Source organism: Capsicum annuum, chromosome 3 (genome assembly GCF_002878395.1).
Source record: "Capsicum annuum cultivar UCD-10X-F1 chromosome 3, UCD10Xv1.1, whole genome shotgun sequence".
NCBI lineage: Eukaryota > Viridiplantae > Streptophyta > Magnoliopsida > Solanales > Solanaceae > Capsicum > Capsicum annuum.
The window spans coordinates 253,903,444-253,920,281 of NC_061113.1; the positions used below are offsets into that span (position 1 = coordinate 253,903,444).

A 16,838-nucleotide genomic window follows, 5' to 3' on the forward strand; every position below is an offset into this window, starting at 1 on the left:
ACAGGGGACCAGCCTAAATAGTCAGGTTTCATAGCTATGAAATTATCAGCCAACCGTGCACTTGATGACAAAATGTTGCCAATCTACTTGACAAGTTTTAGCCACAAGGATGGACGCTAGTTTTTACAGAGTGTCTCTCTTTCTTCTTGGTGTCTAAGCTGGCAAGTCATTGTAAGCAGCCTTTGTAATCTTCCTCTTTATATTATTACCTATTAGGAATTTTCAGTTATTTTTACATGTTTCTATCTACCGAAGTTTTGGTGATCAGAGTTACCCCGACACTTCATATATGTACTGTGGGTGGTATCAGGTACGTGATAGAATAATCGTGCACAAGCTAACATGGACCTGCGTTGTCAAAATAAATAAATAATTCCTCACTCCTGAGTAATCTCTGATAATCCTAGAATAACCTAGTCAATTACCTTAGGATTGATTTATGGACATCGTCCCTAATTAGCAACTGATGGTCACTGCTATATCAATGTTGAGTTAGCTTGAGTAAACCCAAAAGAAATCATAACTAAACCTTTGGAACTCGGGTTAAATAGAGTATTAAACGCATAAATTTATTCGTGCACACAGTGGGATTCTCAGTTGATTTAAGAGAATATTGACAAAGAATTCTCAATTTATATGGTGAGATCTTTACGTCATCTGCAAGAAAGCAGTGAGGAGAGTGACCAGACATACATAACCATAGATATGTATATATCAAAGTGGTGAGGCAGTGAGGAGTCCTTGTTTGTTGTTGTGCCTGTAGTTGTAGTGTTACACGTGTGTCTTATAGATTCTTGTTCGTAGTGTTTTTGTAATGTTTGTGATTTCAGATAGATAGTTTTATAGCATTACTCTGTGAGTGTCTTGTTTTAGTATAGTGTTATCCCATTTTGTTGTTTGTTTTTATGTTTGCTATATTTGTCCTGAGCCGTGGGGTCTATTAGAAACAGTCTCTCTACTTCATCTGAGGTAGTGGTATAGACTACGTACACACTTTACTCTTTCCAGACCCCACTTTGTAGAAATACACGGGATATGTTGCTGGTGGTGAGGTCAGAGGCAGAGCCAGGAGAACGAAGGGGGTTCCATATTCAAAGAAAACTTAGGATTTCAACTAAGGGGATTTCATATTCAAAGAGAACTTAATCGAAGGGGGTTCAACACCTACTATAACCGCATAAAAAATAATTTTAATCATATATAAATAATATATTTTTCTGTCGAAGGGGATTCGGCTGGCTCCGCCCCTGGGTGAGGCATGACAGGATCCACCTGTTTTGTGACTTATGCAGTTAAAGCAGAATATCTAAAGACCCTCCTAAATTTGACGTGTTTTATTTAGATCCCCTAAACTATCACTAGTCTTAATTACCCTTAGAACTTGGTTATTTGATAGCCATACTGCAAGAAAATTATCAAATAGCCAAGTTCAAGGTATTTAAGATTACTGATAGTTTAGGGGGATTTGCATAAAATGAGCCAAATTTCAGATGATCGTCAGATATTCTGCCTAGTTAATTATTGCAGTGTCTGACTCAGAAAAAGGATAGAGGATTTTCCAGGCTAGACTGTTGGAGCTAAGTATGGGATGGTATGGACATGACATCTAAATGATTGAAGCTTCAGTAAAATATACTCCTAATACAGTCGACTTATTTGGATACTATATATTTGTTGGTCACAAGTCAGAGCAGCCAAAATCCAGAGTCACCACTATTGGCAACTGTCTAATCAGTAGTACTTGCTACGTATTTAAGAAGAGAATAACACTTTGGTCCACCAATTCTGCAACATAATAGTAGAAATCAATGTTTCTTTCGGGGAAGTTTAAGGCCATGTAACTAAATAAATCATATTTTGAGATCTATTATTGTGAGTGCATAGCGCGTTCAGATCTGATTGAATTATGTATGCATCGGTTAATATGAAAGAAACTAATTAATTTCAGGCTTAAGAAAAGAGATATTGTAACTCGCGTTGAAATCATCTTTCTTAAGGAATATCGCGATTACAAGCTCTCCATGATCGAAGGCATCTCTCTCAAATTTTAAGGCCCATCCTAGCAGGATGTTGTTCTCACATTAAATTCGATGGATCCCGGCCCCAGTAGCTTGTGGTGGAGGAATAGTTGTAGTACTATTTATGTAGGTCCAAATTCAATGAGACACTAGAAATCTGAATGCATTGAGTGCTTATAACCCCACCTAACTTCAAGAAATCTTAATTGAAATGAAGCTAAGAAGGCAACCCGGTGCACTAAGCCGACAATATGCGTGGGTCCGGGAAGGGGCGGACCACAATCTTCAAGAGGCTATTTCCATAACTCAAATCCGCAGCAACATTACTAGTTACGTCAAGGCTTTCTTAATGAAGGTAAGAAGAAACTACATATATATATATATATATATATATATATATATATATATATGGAGAGAGAGAGAGAAGCCAAATTAAAACATATCCATTTGAAATCCAGGCATTCTTGCTATGTCACATGTTGTGTGTTTCAGCATATAATTAGTCAGCTGAATGTGACAATTCAAAAGGGGGACCAGAAAGCAATAAGAATAATTGTTTTTAGTATATATAAAAGAGAGAAGAAGCAGCAGAATCAAATATTCTTGCACAGATAAAAGGAATAGATTACTGAATAATCAAATTCATCATCATGAGTCATTGTACGGTACCAACATGGAATCCAAGACACCAAAGACAAGAACGAGTCGTAGATACAGAAGAGGCTAACAAATATCCTCACGTGCATAACCAGCAGAATCAAATCAATCATTTTTTGCCCATGTATGACTTTTTTTATCAAACAGTTTTCTTGTACTGCTTTTCAGTGAATTAGAAAAAAACTACATATATAGAACCATAACTTCAATCATGTTTCTTCTGTTTTCTTATCGATCGATCAATAGAAGAGAAGCTCCCTTTACTGGTTTGATATGAATTACACTGTTTAGTTAATTTCGATGTCTTATTATTAATGAAATATTCCTAGCAATATTATTAGATTTTCCTCCTGGTGGTGACTACATATGCTTAATTTTATCAAAAAATTTCAGGCCTAGTAAGTTTGAAGAAGTAGCAGAACTAACATGGGAAAAGGGGCAATTAGAAATGCATGGACTAGGGGGCATCCTCTCCATCTCACAAGCAAAACAGACACTGGGAAGAGCCGGCGATACATTAGAGTCCATCGTGCATCAAGCTACACACCACGGGCAAAATCAGGATTCACTTCAAAATTATGACCAAAATGATCAGGATCTGAAATTCAGGATGTGTAGTGGAGGAAAATGGGGTGAGAGTTCGCAACATATGGCCCCTCCTCGAGCAACAGTGTTGGCAAAAAAGAGGATGAGACCATCAGAATCTGACCCCCAATATGGCGGAGCTGAAGATCATGGGTATACAGAACGCAGCGCGTGTGCAAGTGCCAGCGCTACCTTCTGTAGAGAGAACGACACCACCATGGTCACATGGCCTTCCTTTGATGAGTCTTCGCGTAGCATCAAGTCCAAAACGGCTTGTGATGAGGATTCTGCTTGTCATGGTGGTGGCTCGGTAATTCTTTTTTCTTACCACTACAAATTAGAGAAATGCTTGTATTAATCTCTTCTTACAACAGACTTTTAACTCGTATTTAACTACGTATACACCCCATATACATAATACATGCTTCCTTAATTAAAGATTTTGTCATTCATAGAAAAATTGTCATGTAGCTAGAATTGATTGTACCAGGAAAACAAGGAGGAAGAACATGAAACAAAAAGGTCCAACTCATCAAGACGCAGCCGAGCAGCAGCTGTTCATAACCAGTCAGAGCGGGTACAATTTGCATCATTTACACCAGATTAGAGTGTCAGATAAGGAGATGCCGGCATATATTGAGAATCAATTTCTTTTTATGTATCTACAGTAGAGTTGACTCTCGATTTTTTTATATGTTTACTTCTTTATATTTTGGTCCCTTTAGTAAAAGTCATGGCTCTGGCTAGAACATGGCTAGCTAGTGAAGTACTAACGTCTAACCAATAGCATGGCTAGTGGAGTGCTACTAATAGCATGTATTGTGTTGTTTTATTATTTGGTCCAGAGACGTCGAGACAGAATTAACCAAAGGATGAAAGCTCTGCAGAGATTGGTACCAAATGCAAGTAAGGTGTGTTTTTTCTACACGCACGTAACAACAACAAAAAAAATAATTCAACTTTCCCTAAATGGTGAAAATTCATTCATCATGCACAAACATATTTGATAATTGATACAATTTAATGCTGAATGTTGCAGACAGATAAAGCATCAATGCTTGATGAAGTCATAGACTACTTAAAGCAGCTACAAGCACAAGTTCAGTTCATGAGCAGTAGTGCAAGAAACCTGGCACCACAAATGATGATGCCTCTTGGAATGCATCAACATATTCAGATGTCATTACTAGCACGAATGGGCGTTGGAGTTGGTCTTGGCATGGGCATGGGAATGTTTGACATGACTGCTTTAGCTCGCGCTGCTGCTGCTGCTGCTGCCGCCACAACTACCCCTCAGTCTCTTACAACTCATCCCCTCATTCATCCAAATCAAATGACAGCTCCCACTAATATCCCATTCATCCCACCAGGAGCTTTCGCCCTGCCTCCTGCCCCGGCTAATATTCCTTCCGCCACACAAGCAAATACTGTCGTGAGGGCTACAACTGTTAGCCCTGCCGCCACCAGTACCACCACCAATCCCTCCCCCTTTACTAACCCCTATAGCGCGTATCTACCTCAAGTAAGTAATCTATGCTTGGTTCAAATTAGACTTTTTCTATACACTACTACACCAATTATAACATTTAAGCTAGTTAACTAGTCTAGAGTGAAAAAAAATTAAGACAGACAATCTGTTGCAACAGGTAAAGTTAACATTGTTAGCGTACAAAATTAATTAAGTTGGACGATCTATTATGTTTAAATTTTGATTCTTTTTTTTTTTGGCACGACGTACAGTCGATGGACATGGAGTACTTCAACAACATGGCAGCTTTGTATCGACAGCAATTAGCTAATCAATCTACGCAGATAACAGGCAGCAAGTTGAACCAGGGTGACCAAACAGAATAGAAATTGAAAGTTTTGTTATTCCATTATATTATTTGTACTTATTATTGTTTGTATCAAAGAATTGCAAGGTTATCGTCGAATGTATATGAATTAATCTGTAGTTGTATAAACGTTGGATACTATTTTATATTTAATGCATGTACGTAAGTGTACCGATTTCAATAGAAACTATGTGAGAATAATACAACATAGACCATATGTATAAATGAGTTTTTAATTTGTAGGCGAATTAAAAATTAACTTATAAAAAAGAAATAAGTACATCTCATAAAAAATGACAGTTAGAATTTTATTGAAGCAATTTAAAAGCAAAACTAAGCAAACCGGGACACATTATTTCATGTTAAAAGTATAGAAAAAGATAAATAGTAGGTTACTATGACTTTGAAATTAGAATATTATCATTTACTATCTTCAATGTGGAATTGTTACATCGTGAGAATTCAAATAAATTTTTTCATCTATAGGAGAAATAAATATTACTTGTAATTTCTAAAGAGGAAATAACAAATATATATTCTTAATAAATGATCTGAAATTCATCGAGACAATTAGATCAGAAATACTATGCCGACAAAGCTTAGTTAAAGTAATAAATTTTCAAGTGAGAAGAAGGTATTCTTAAATGAGTTTGGTGAAGGTCATTCTCAACCAAAACAATCAAGAATAATAGTATAAGTGATTATTTTATTCCTCCATTTGGTTATGGATATTTATTAATTTTAAAATTATTTTATTTATTATTTATATTAAAACAGCACGTACGATTTCAATCCATGTAATATTCTTATTTATTCCATTCCGCCTATCAAAATGGCCTCCAAGTTATCAACTTATACGATATGGGTCTTCACAATTTTGAATAACCAAATGATTTTCGTTCTCCACGAATTCTCCATCTTTTATTTCTTTCTTTTTCCACTCACAAGAATTAAGTATATATCAAATTTAATTAATGAAAACATTACTCTTGATTGACTAGTCTATTGATAATGTCCCGTTTGATTGAAATCGTTGTCCGTACATCCTGTTAGGGATATTTTAAAAACTTATTCTTTTAATTTTCCATTCCAATCTGTATACTACTTCCTTATTCATTTTTATTTGTCCATATTAAATTTTGTATGTCTCTTAAAAAGATTATAATATGAGTATTTTACTGCAATAATTTTTATATTAGTTGATGTAGTCTTAGGTCAAGAAATGATTTGAAGAATAAGTAACTAATAACATAATAAAATATGTTTTTTTTTTTTTAATAAGTGACAAGTACAAACCAACCCGGGCAAATTAATTAAGGGTGACAAAAAAGTTTCAAAACTAAAATAGAGTGACACAAAATATTGAGTACAGGTGATAATTTTAAGATTAATGTTAATGACACTAATTTTAAAACCTTCAAGTTTTATTATTTATACAAAGATTCTTACATCATATTTACACAAAGATCCCTACACCATCACCACCACTCCTCCTCCACATCCTTTTTGATGCCGCCACCGCCTCCTCTTCCTTCACTATCATTATCACTATCAATGTCACCTCTTCTAGATTCACCATTATTTCCTTCCTCTACATAATTATCGCCTATTTTTCTTTTTCCTCCTCCACCATCATCGCTATCAATACCACAACAAATGTGATCTTCTCATTAGGCGTCACTACCAACACCACCACCTTCATTTTTATCATAAATATCACTTTTTTGTGGGCTCCTCCTCCAACTAGTTTTTTTTTTTCAGAAATTAAGTAAGTATCGAAGTTGCTGCAGCAACTTCGATAATTGTTGTAACACAACAACTAATAGTAGTTGTTGCAACAATTATCTTAGTTGCTGAAGCAACTCTCGTAGTTGCTGAATTTGCTGAATTATTTCTTCATTCATTTTTTAAAAAAAATCAAAAAATTTCTTTTCAAACTTTCATTTTTTTTAAAAAAATATTCCATGAAGAACAAAATGAAAAAAGAAAGAAAAAGAAGAAGAGAAGATAGAAGAAGCGGAAAATCTACATAGAGAAAAAAATAAGAAGAAGATGGTGAGAAAGAAATTTAGAGAGAGAAAGAAAAATAAAAGAAGAAAGATTGAAAAATAAAAAAAGGGGGGAAATTGTAAAATTTGAAATTTGAAGTTGGAGGACTTTTTTAAAAAAATATACTTTACACCACAATTAACTTAATCACAATTTAAATGAATGACTTTTTTGTCGCCTCCCATTTCATTTTCTCAACCAACCCTGTGTGTTTCACTCTCTATTTTGGAATATATTTTCTATCACGCTCACTTTTTAACCGATCATTACTTCAATATTTTCTAATATACTCTCTCCGTTCCATTTTACTCATCACAAATTGGGATGACACAACTATTAAGAAAAATAATAAATAACATGACTAGATTATCATAGTACCCTATTAAATTATGTTTACATTTTAATTTAAAGAAAAAGTAATTAATGCAAAGAATAAATATGGAAAAAAAAGAAAAAGTAAAATAAGACATCAGATTAGGAGATTTGGGATGAATAAAATGGGATGGAGGAAGTATGTTTCTATTTAATAGTAACATCTTAAACCAGATACATGCACGTAGGACAAAAACGAGCATTATTCATTTTTAGAGATCAATTCTTTGAGATTGATTGAAAAGGCAGGCTTAGTCGATGCCCCACCCCCACCCCTCCATCGAAGGTTAAGACTGTGTTCCAGTGGAAAAATATGTACCACCAAGCATATTATAGTATTTAATTTTGCAAACGAGATCTGCGACTTTAGAATTATATATGTCAGCGAAAGATATATAGGTCGAAGTCATCCATATGAATATTTTTTCTTTCGATTTCCCATTGTAGGTATTAAATCATAAAATATTAAGTAATATAGATCTTGAATTGAGGATTTCTCTTTCAACGGAAGCAAATTTGTAATAATCACGAGTCACAGTTGGCGGAGCCAGAATTTTTATTGAGATACAGATTAACATCTACTATATATACATACAAATATTTTTTACTATATAAAAGTAGTATAATTTTTTGACAAAGGAGATCCGGATGAACCCTGAATCAATGCGGCTCCGCCACTGTGAGTCATGACTCATGTCATCGATCGTCATGAACTCTTAGGAATTAGACGGATTTTCTTTGTTCATAAAATAGAGGAGATGTTGTATTTTGTGTAAACCCTAGCCATCATATTATTTTATGAAAAGAATTTTTTTTAAGGACTCATAATAGTAATTTATTTGTACCATATAAGTAGGGTTCGGAAAGGTGCAAGTTAATGGGCTGATTAGCATTCATTATGGGTGGACCCGACGTAATAGCTATTTTCAACATTCAGTGTACTCACTTTGGATCAGAGATTCGATTGACTAATTCAAATTCGTATTATGTGTTGACTTATTAAACGGAGTGCTAATTCTTGCTAGTATTTTTCTATTTCAAAACTCAAAATCAAGACATATGATTAACAACGGATGAATTCTATCAATCCACTGCAACGCTGGATTTTGTATATGAAAATTCAACATAATATAATTAAATTGTTCTCCTCGATCTCCCTTGAAAGGAAGTGATAAAAGAAAACCAATAGAACATAAATAAATAAAAAAAAAAAAGGAGGACTAGTGAATAGTGATATTGATACATTATTTAACAAAGATTTTTTGTGGGTTCTACACGAAGCAACCTTGTCATGACTTGACACGATAGGACTATCTAGAAATCACTTACTTGGGATAAATTAAATTGAAGAAATGAAGCTAAATCTTCCTGTCCATTTAAGTATTTAATAATGATTTAATGAATGAACATGAAGGTGAAGTTGAGGCCATTGATAATTTTGGACCATATGCGTTTTTGTCAACAGGCTGGACCTAATTAATACAAATGATTGAATTTTTTTTGTGTGTGCGTTATTTGAAAGGAAATTTCTATTTAAAAAAAAAAAATCATCTGTTATTGGATATTCATATTGGAGTTTGATTAATTCAAATTCATATCACGCGTATAGCTTATTTGGGAGAAGCACTCCTTGTCAAGAACTTTTTCATATTCAAAACTTGAAACCAAGATCTATAATAAAGGTAGGAGCAATCTCATCCATCACACCACATCTTTTGCTGGTCTGATCTCTCCATCGTTATTGTATCGGGGGACTATGTATGAATGTTTGACATTGCATGCCTAGGAATAATTGGACGAGTCATCTCTTTCAAATATTTAGATTTTTCAAAAAGGCTTGATATCATGAATCAACTTAGGGCCTTTTAACAACAACATAGCATGTCCAATAATCGTACAAGTAAAGTTTGAAAAGTATGATATAAGAGTAAGGTATTAAATGTATTAGCATTGATGTTTGAGGAATTGTTGAAAAGAAATAGTACCAACTTTGAACACAAGAACCAAGTTATTGTGAAAAGTAACAAACAAGAAAGTTAAAAAACTAAACTCCTTGCTCAAGAGAGTAAAAGCCACAACCTATAGCTTGTAGTACTTTCGACCAAACTTTCACAAACTTCAAAGAATAATTTTTGATTAAAACTCTATGACCAAAAGGACTAAATCTAGTAGTTCCTCAACTCAACCCTAACTCCCAACTGTTTCGACAAACTTTAATTTCTAACAAGGTAAACTCCTCTTGTCGTACCGTCCTCACAAATCACACCTAACGCATTCATAATAGAAAATTTACAACTCAATTATTTTTTTATTACACAACTTAGGCAAAAAAAGCTAGGAACATTCAATTCAGAAGGTTCTCAGTACTTCACACAGAGCTGTCAAGATGCTCTAAGAAAACCTTGTTCTCGTATGCAATATATGGCGGATTATTTGACATAGATCCTTCTTATATAGTGTAGCTAATTGTGGGATGTTGCTCCACAACCTTAATTATCCAGATAAGGTCATACATTCCTTGATCGATAAAACTACTAAAGTCCTTATGCAATTCAGTCTCCTCTCATAGTGATATGCTTTGATTTGTTTCCTTTTTTACACTTGGCACTTCACGTGACAATCAAACGTGTGCAAGGTTAGGAGCCAAGTTCACTTTGTTTATAATCAAAATCACAATCAAGAGTAAACACATTTAATCATACACAAGTGTTACACTTATCTATTTCCTCCTTTTTAATGATGGCAAACTCATGTATGCATGAAACACACTAAACGTCAAATGAATTCATAGCGCATTAATAAGTGAGCACTAAATGAGATCAACAAATCATAATTCACCACCACCACAACAAACTTCATTATAACTTCAACAATATCATACTTTCCTCTTTTAGCATCATAAAAAATAGGTAATCAAGGATATAACAAAGACATTATTAAAGTGCAATGATAAATGTTCATGACCATTGAGACAACACTAACACATAATTAACGGGAAATAATGCATAGATACTGAGGATATCAACCATCTCATAATGGAACTAAAGTAATCAACATAACAAGGAGCAATAAGAATTCAAAGCATGCACGAGTTTAAGCAAAATTGACCCTTAATAAAAAAAAATGAGTTAAGCAGTTACAAAAATCAACAATAATTGTTTGTGACATCAATCAGATCCAAAATAAGAAGAGAGAGTGACAAGGACTAGAAAGAGCTAGGGGGAGGATGGGAGGGTGGGACTTGGGAATAGGCTGTATTATGACATCAAATCTAGCAAAATGAGCATTTTACTGTGTGAGTATATCATCCTTTAGTTGAACCATCATGGCATCAAATGCAGCAAGATGAGCATTTTGTTGCATGAGCATATCATTCTTTAGTTGAACCACCTCCCTTAGCTGAACCACCTCAGCTTGAGAAGTTGCTACCCGATTCTGCAGCCTAGTTGTCTCATCTTTGAGCCTAGCATTTTTTGCCTGGGCAACTTCCAAGTCAAACATGAGTTGAGTGATTAGATTTGTGGTCAAACAATCATACTCTATTAGGGTCTTGACATTAATTATGTCACTCTCTGTGGCTATCTTTCCATTTTTTAACTTAACCCTAAAATTCTCAAGCACTATAGTTAGTAAAAATTCATAGGCCAAGTCATGAGGATCAATCCCAAGAGAGATAATTCTGTTCATGTGTTTGATCATGAGGGCTGACAAATTGATCCTTTCATTCATGTCAATTGCATGCTTGATCCCAATATTCCTCAAGGATACATCCTGCTTCCTTTTATTTTTTGGAGCCACTACATTTTTCACAATTTCAATTCACAATTTATCAAGAGGCTGTAGTTTACTCTTTGGAACATTCCTATGAATTTTCTTTACTCTGTAGTCCTCATAATTCTTCCACATATACTTCTCTAGTCCCTTTGCAGGGATTTATAGAATTTTTCCTAATTTAGCAGGATCAAACACAATCTTTACTCCCCCAACTGAAGAATAAATGGTTGATTCATCAATCATAGTCAGATTGATATAGAATTCAATAACCTCAACCACATAAACAGCTATTGTAAGATCCCTGAACAAATAAGCCCATCCTTGAAAGTTAAGCCTATCTAACAACTTTTGAACAAAGGGATTGCTCATAACTTTAGGGTCAAATACCCTTCCCATCAGCACAAACTTTGAACCATGTAAGCATCGTTACCTATAGCAAGAAACTTTTTAAGATTTTGGTTAGAACGTCTTACCTTTGGATGAGTAGGAACAAACTCCTCCTGCTCAGAGTCATCCTCAATCTCAGTAGGCACCTCAAATTCCTCAATCATATTTTCTTCTTTAGTCTCTGAGGATCTCACCACTTTGCTTGACTCAGCAGCTATCTTGAGTTCTGCTGTGTGCTTGCGAGTTTGATGAATACGAACTGGAGGTGTGGGGGTGACAAAGTACTTAGGTTTAGAGGTGGCTTTGGGCTTGTGGATGATGGCAAAGGGAAGATCATCTTCATTGTTGGGCGAGTTATACACTAGTGAAAAAAGGGTTGATTGGGGAGGTTCTCGGTTTCTGCAGTTGCCTTCTCTTGTGAGCTCCAACCATAATTCAAGGAATCGGAGGGTTTTAGCGAGTATGAATTTGGATACGAGGTTTTTAGAGAGAAGGATTTTGGCGGTAAAGAGATTTTTGGAGAGGATGGTGATCTTTCATGGGCAAAGGGAAGAGTAGGTGATGGGGAGCGGGATTCGTTCAAAAATTCTCCATGAGAATGTGCCACCATTAATCGATTCAAGACTTTCTATCTAAACTATACACAAATTTTCTTCTTTATCTTTATAAGACAAAGTGCATTTGACTTCCTAATTCTGTTATCAAAATTTGAAATTTATAGTGTTGGAATTCTTCCTTTTCTATGTGAGTAAAAGGATTTTCTAATCAAAATCTATCTTTTCGTATGATCAAGGACGGCGGCTTTACCCATTTATAAATTAAAAAAAAAAAGTGACCGCTTGGGCCCCCGAATTTGAGGGCCTCATCCCCCTCCCCCCTTCTCCCTTGACCTTCTTTTTTTTTTAGCAACAATAAATTTCCAAAATACAATCTACTGTAAATTTATATAATCTATAAAAGAAAAGTAAATTAATTCCAAATACAATAAATTATACTTTCTAATGAGAGAGGTACATGAATTAATTCTTTAAAGTGAGTCTACTCCAGGGTTGAATGAAATCATACGCCCATTCACATTTTAAAAAAAAAGGGAAAAGACCACTCTATAATACTTTTTAAAGCAAATAACCTAAATTTATTTTTTTTTCAAAAAGTGGTCAGTCGGATATACTATTTCCACTTTATAGCCATTCCTAATTTTGGTCCTTTTTGACCTACGCAGTCCGTATACAATACTGATACAATATTCAACTTGGGCAATTCGACCCTTTTAAAAATATTTCAATTTTTTTTTTTGCTATAAATTTTTTAACTAATCAAATATTCTGTTTTTTTTATTGTTAAGAAATAATAATTAAATTATATAAAAACGATATAATTGTTAAATAGAATATGTATCTATATAAGATATATGTATAAAAATTGTATAGTTCTATCAAATATGTATATGTATAAAATATATATAAAAAATATATAGAAAGTGTATGAACATTATATAATTATTGTATAAAACGTGTAAAAAAAAATATAGTTATTGTATAAATTATTTATCAAAATTGTATAATTTTCGTATAGAATATTTATATGCATAAGATTTGTATAAAAATTGTACATAAGGTGTGTAGAAATAATATACAACAAGCTAATAAGTTGAAATGATTAGAAAGTGAAACTTAAATTTCATGGTCATTTTCATAAAAATAGTTTAATTTGAAGTGTTGTTTCTGTCATTTTCTATTAAAAAATAGCTAAAAACAATTTAACCTTTATTACAATAAAATCACTCAATTATTGAAAAACATCGAAAGATCAAAGACACCATCGAAGTTTCTTTCCTCAACTGCCTATGATTTTATTTTCCCAAAAAATAAAATATATAAACAGTATAGTACAATTAAGCAACAAATTAATTAATCAAAAGAAGAAAATTGACCTAACCCCCCGCCCCGTCCTATTTGCTCCAATTTCTTGCCTGCTGAATTTTTAGAAGTGTTACTGCTCCCACTAATTTTATTTAGACGTTACATAATACAATTTCAGGTCATCGAGGATATGTAGGAAGGACGCAGATTAGAATAGAATGATAATTGGGTAGAGTGTTGTGTGTTGCTTTTTCAGGTTTTAACCTTATTGGTGTTTGTTGTGCACTAGCCATAGCATGATAGTTTAGGGTTTAGCCATAAATATGGAGGTGGAGCTGATCCCTACTTCTGATATTGTTTATTGTGTTATTGCACTATTTTGTGATTGATTATTGTCTCTTGCTTTAAGAGTTTGCGCTGTTACCTTATTAGTTGCTGCATTTTCTTCACTGTTTTCTTCTTGTTTGTACCTGGATTTGTATACTTGAGCCGACTGTCTTTTGGAAACTGTCTCTCTACCTCTCCAAGATAGCGGTAAGATCTGCGTATACTCTACACTCCCCAGTCCTCACTTGTTGGATTTCACTAGGCATGTTGTTGTTGTAGTAATGTGCACCAAAAGGAAGCTAAGTCTTAATTTTGCAGAGAAATCTCTCCATTTTAAAGCCATTCTGAGTGATACTGCTTCTAATCTTTGTCTGATGGCTAGAAATACTGTTAAAAGACTTTTTTGTTTTTATATATCAAGTAATGTAAAGAATTCTGTATTACTACTTTTTTTTTTTGTTAAAAAAAAAGGGTGAAGATTGTTATTCTGTAATTAATAGAAAGAATAACAGTTTACTCTCTTTTGCTGGCTAGATGACTTTATACTTCACTATAGGTAAGTTTTCAGTTTCGTCGACTTTGGTTGAACATGATAATTTTACACCCAAATCAATACTATAGGTAAGTTTTCAGTTTCGTCGACTTTGGTTGAACATGATAATTTTACACCCAAATCAATTAGAAAAATTAAGTTCAGCAATTTCTTCTTATTAGTTTCTGGTGGAAGGCACGTTTATCTGCCCTTTTTGTTTTAGCTCTCATTTGTTTTGGTTATGTGAAGTACCTCCTATGTATTTTAATGTAGTTATGCTCATCTGGATACAACTCAGTTCCTATTCCCTTGCTTGCAGATGATACATTAGAGATATCAAGCCGAGGGTCTGTAGAAACAGCCTCTCTACCCTACAAATGTAGGAGTAAGGTATGCATACATCCTACCCTTCCCAAACCCCAGGATTAATAATACTGTGTATGTTGTTGTACATTAGAGACATCAAGCAATGATGGAGTGAAAAATCTAGTTCATGTTCCTTGTTGTTCAACTCTAGGAGAATATCTAAAGAGTAAGAAACGGTTATTGATTGTATCTACCACGGTATTAGTATTCATTGGTATCTATAAAATTCTGTTGTTATGAGTGTTATCTTTTTAAACTGCAGCAGAGGAAAAATTTTGATGTTCTAATTATGATCAATTGTCTTGGACAAAGAATATACAAGTATGATTATTGTGCAGAAATGCAAAATGTAATTTCACATTGCAAAAATATCTTACAATTGCTCTATTTCACCCTTTCAACGATATTCACGGAGTATATGGAATCAGTTAGAAAGTATATATAACCAAGCAGAGTACTGCTTGAAATCTCGCACCTACTGCTTCAGTTACGTAACTCGGTTTATCTATTAATATAGTATATACAAACTCCTTCTGTCAAAGCACATAGTTATCATCTCTAAATAAGTATTGGTGGCGAGGATTTCGGATCCTGAAGGGAGATTACAGTTTCAAAAGCACCCACCAAAGCCTTGACCTTGCTTCTCCGGGTCTCCTCAAGCTTGGTTGCAGTCTCTTCGATCACATTGTTGAACAAGATTGGAGCCTCTTTTTTGTCTCCTCTAGATTGGTGCCGAAGATTAACTTTCATAGTTTCATCTTTTGCAGAATTTGACTTTCCATAAGCAATAAGTCTCCGAGAGCTTCTTCCTCTAACATGAGAAATTTCATTTCCGTTGTTCTCTAGTGTTTTGGCGGGCCTGAATTTTAGTCTCCTTGGACTGAGTTTCTCAGACTGAAAATCAATTATTTTTCCTCTCCTGAACTTGAGATTTTTAGGACTGCCATTGCAGCCCTTCCAGCTTTTATATATTAGTTTGGAGTTGCTGTTCCACTTTTCTTGGAACTGCTGACTATTGCATCACCATTAGCAGACTCGCATGCAGAAGTTGATGATAAGGAGGATTTCCTGTTGCCAATGTTTCTGGAGCTACTGCCATCAGAATATAGAGAAGATGATGGGGAGAGAATAGGTGATGATCTCTTTCCTCTTATTGGGCCATGCCTATCTAAGGACGAGACTCTGAGCTTCTGATTTCCCGGAGCGATCTGTATGGTGTGGCTTTTAGTCTTTGATTCTCTGATGTACAATTTTCTAAGTTGAGATGCCTTGTTTGGAAATTTTTCATGACTTGGTTGCACTTTTTCCGTTCATGCAAGGCTAGTCAAATTATTAATTAGAGATCCCTTGTTTGGATCAGCTTCATGAATCACTTTGCCTGTTTTGCTAGGAAGACTAAACTGCTTATTGCATTGAGATACCATTCTCATGGAATTGTTAGTTAACTTTTCGCCTGATGCCCTCTTCACAGAAGTTCTTGCAGAGTTGGAAATACTTATGGCATCCATTTTCTTGCTCAACCCGGAGGATCCCCTTTTGACAGATATTTTGGTGGATTCTCGGATTTTCTGTGCCTGGGCTCGAAAAGTTGTTGGGCTGGGTTTCTTCCCTTTATGCATCTTCACAGTTGTAGCCATTTCTCGAATTTCTCCTGATGGTGTTACACGTTTTGTCGGTTGAAGGGGCCTTTGTCGAAGTTGAAGTTGAAGTTGGAGTTGAAAATTGTGTTTGGCCATGACGTAAATTGAAGTTGTTTTTGAAATTTTGTAAGAGAAATAAGAGTAAAAAAAGTGAAAACTTTTCCAAATAATTTTCACTAAAGTGAAATAATTCTTATGGTCAAACACTACTATTTTCACTTTTTTCATTAAAGCGAAATAATATTCCAAAAAAAGTGAAAAATTCTTATGGCCAAACGCCTACTAAGAACAATCAATTACTCTGAAGGTTCTCAGTACTTCGCACACAGCTGCCAGGATGCTCTACTACCTTGAATAAAACCTTGTTCTCGTATGCAATATATGGCGGATTATTTGACATAGATCTTCCTTATATAGTGTAGCCAGGGGCGGAG

At 34.5% G+C, this 16,838-nt stretch overlaps 1 protein-coding gene and 1 long non-coding RNA gene across 3 annotated transcripts; both read left to right on the plus strand.

Annotated features, from left to right (window-relative positions):
• The first annotated feature begins 2,602 nt into the window (after positions 1–2,602).
• LOC107862303 (transcription factor UNE10) lies at positions 2,603–5,248 on the plus strand. 2 transcript variants are annotated; one of them, XM_016707829.2, is made up of 6 exons: positions 2,603–2,799; positions 3,069–3,570; positions 3,751–3,837; positions 4,106–4,171; positions 4,300–4,782; positions 5,001–5,248. In XM_016707829.2, exons 1-6 carry the CDS (start codon positions 2,669–2,671, stop codon positions 5,112–5,114), a joined length of 1,383 nt encoding a protein of 460 aa, XP_016563315.1. In that variant the 5' UTR covers positions 2,603–2,668; the 3' UTR covers positions 5,115–5,248. The 2 variants fall into 2 exon arrangements, with proteins under 2 accessions (XP_016563315.1, XP_016563316.1); XM_016707830.2 differs by having other exon boundaries at positions 2,799–2,941.
• An 8,237-nt stretch (positions 5,249–13,485) lies between these two features.
• Positions 13,486–15,791, plus strand: LOC124897196. Its single transcript, XR_007053876.1, has 3 exons — positions 13,486–13,868; positions 14,718–14,788; positions 15,532–15,791. It is a non-coding gene; the product is annotated as an uncharacterized LOC124897196 (long non-coding RNA).
• The last annotated feature ends 1,047 nt before the right edge of the window (positions 15,792–16,838 follow it).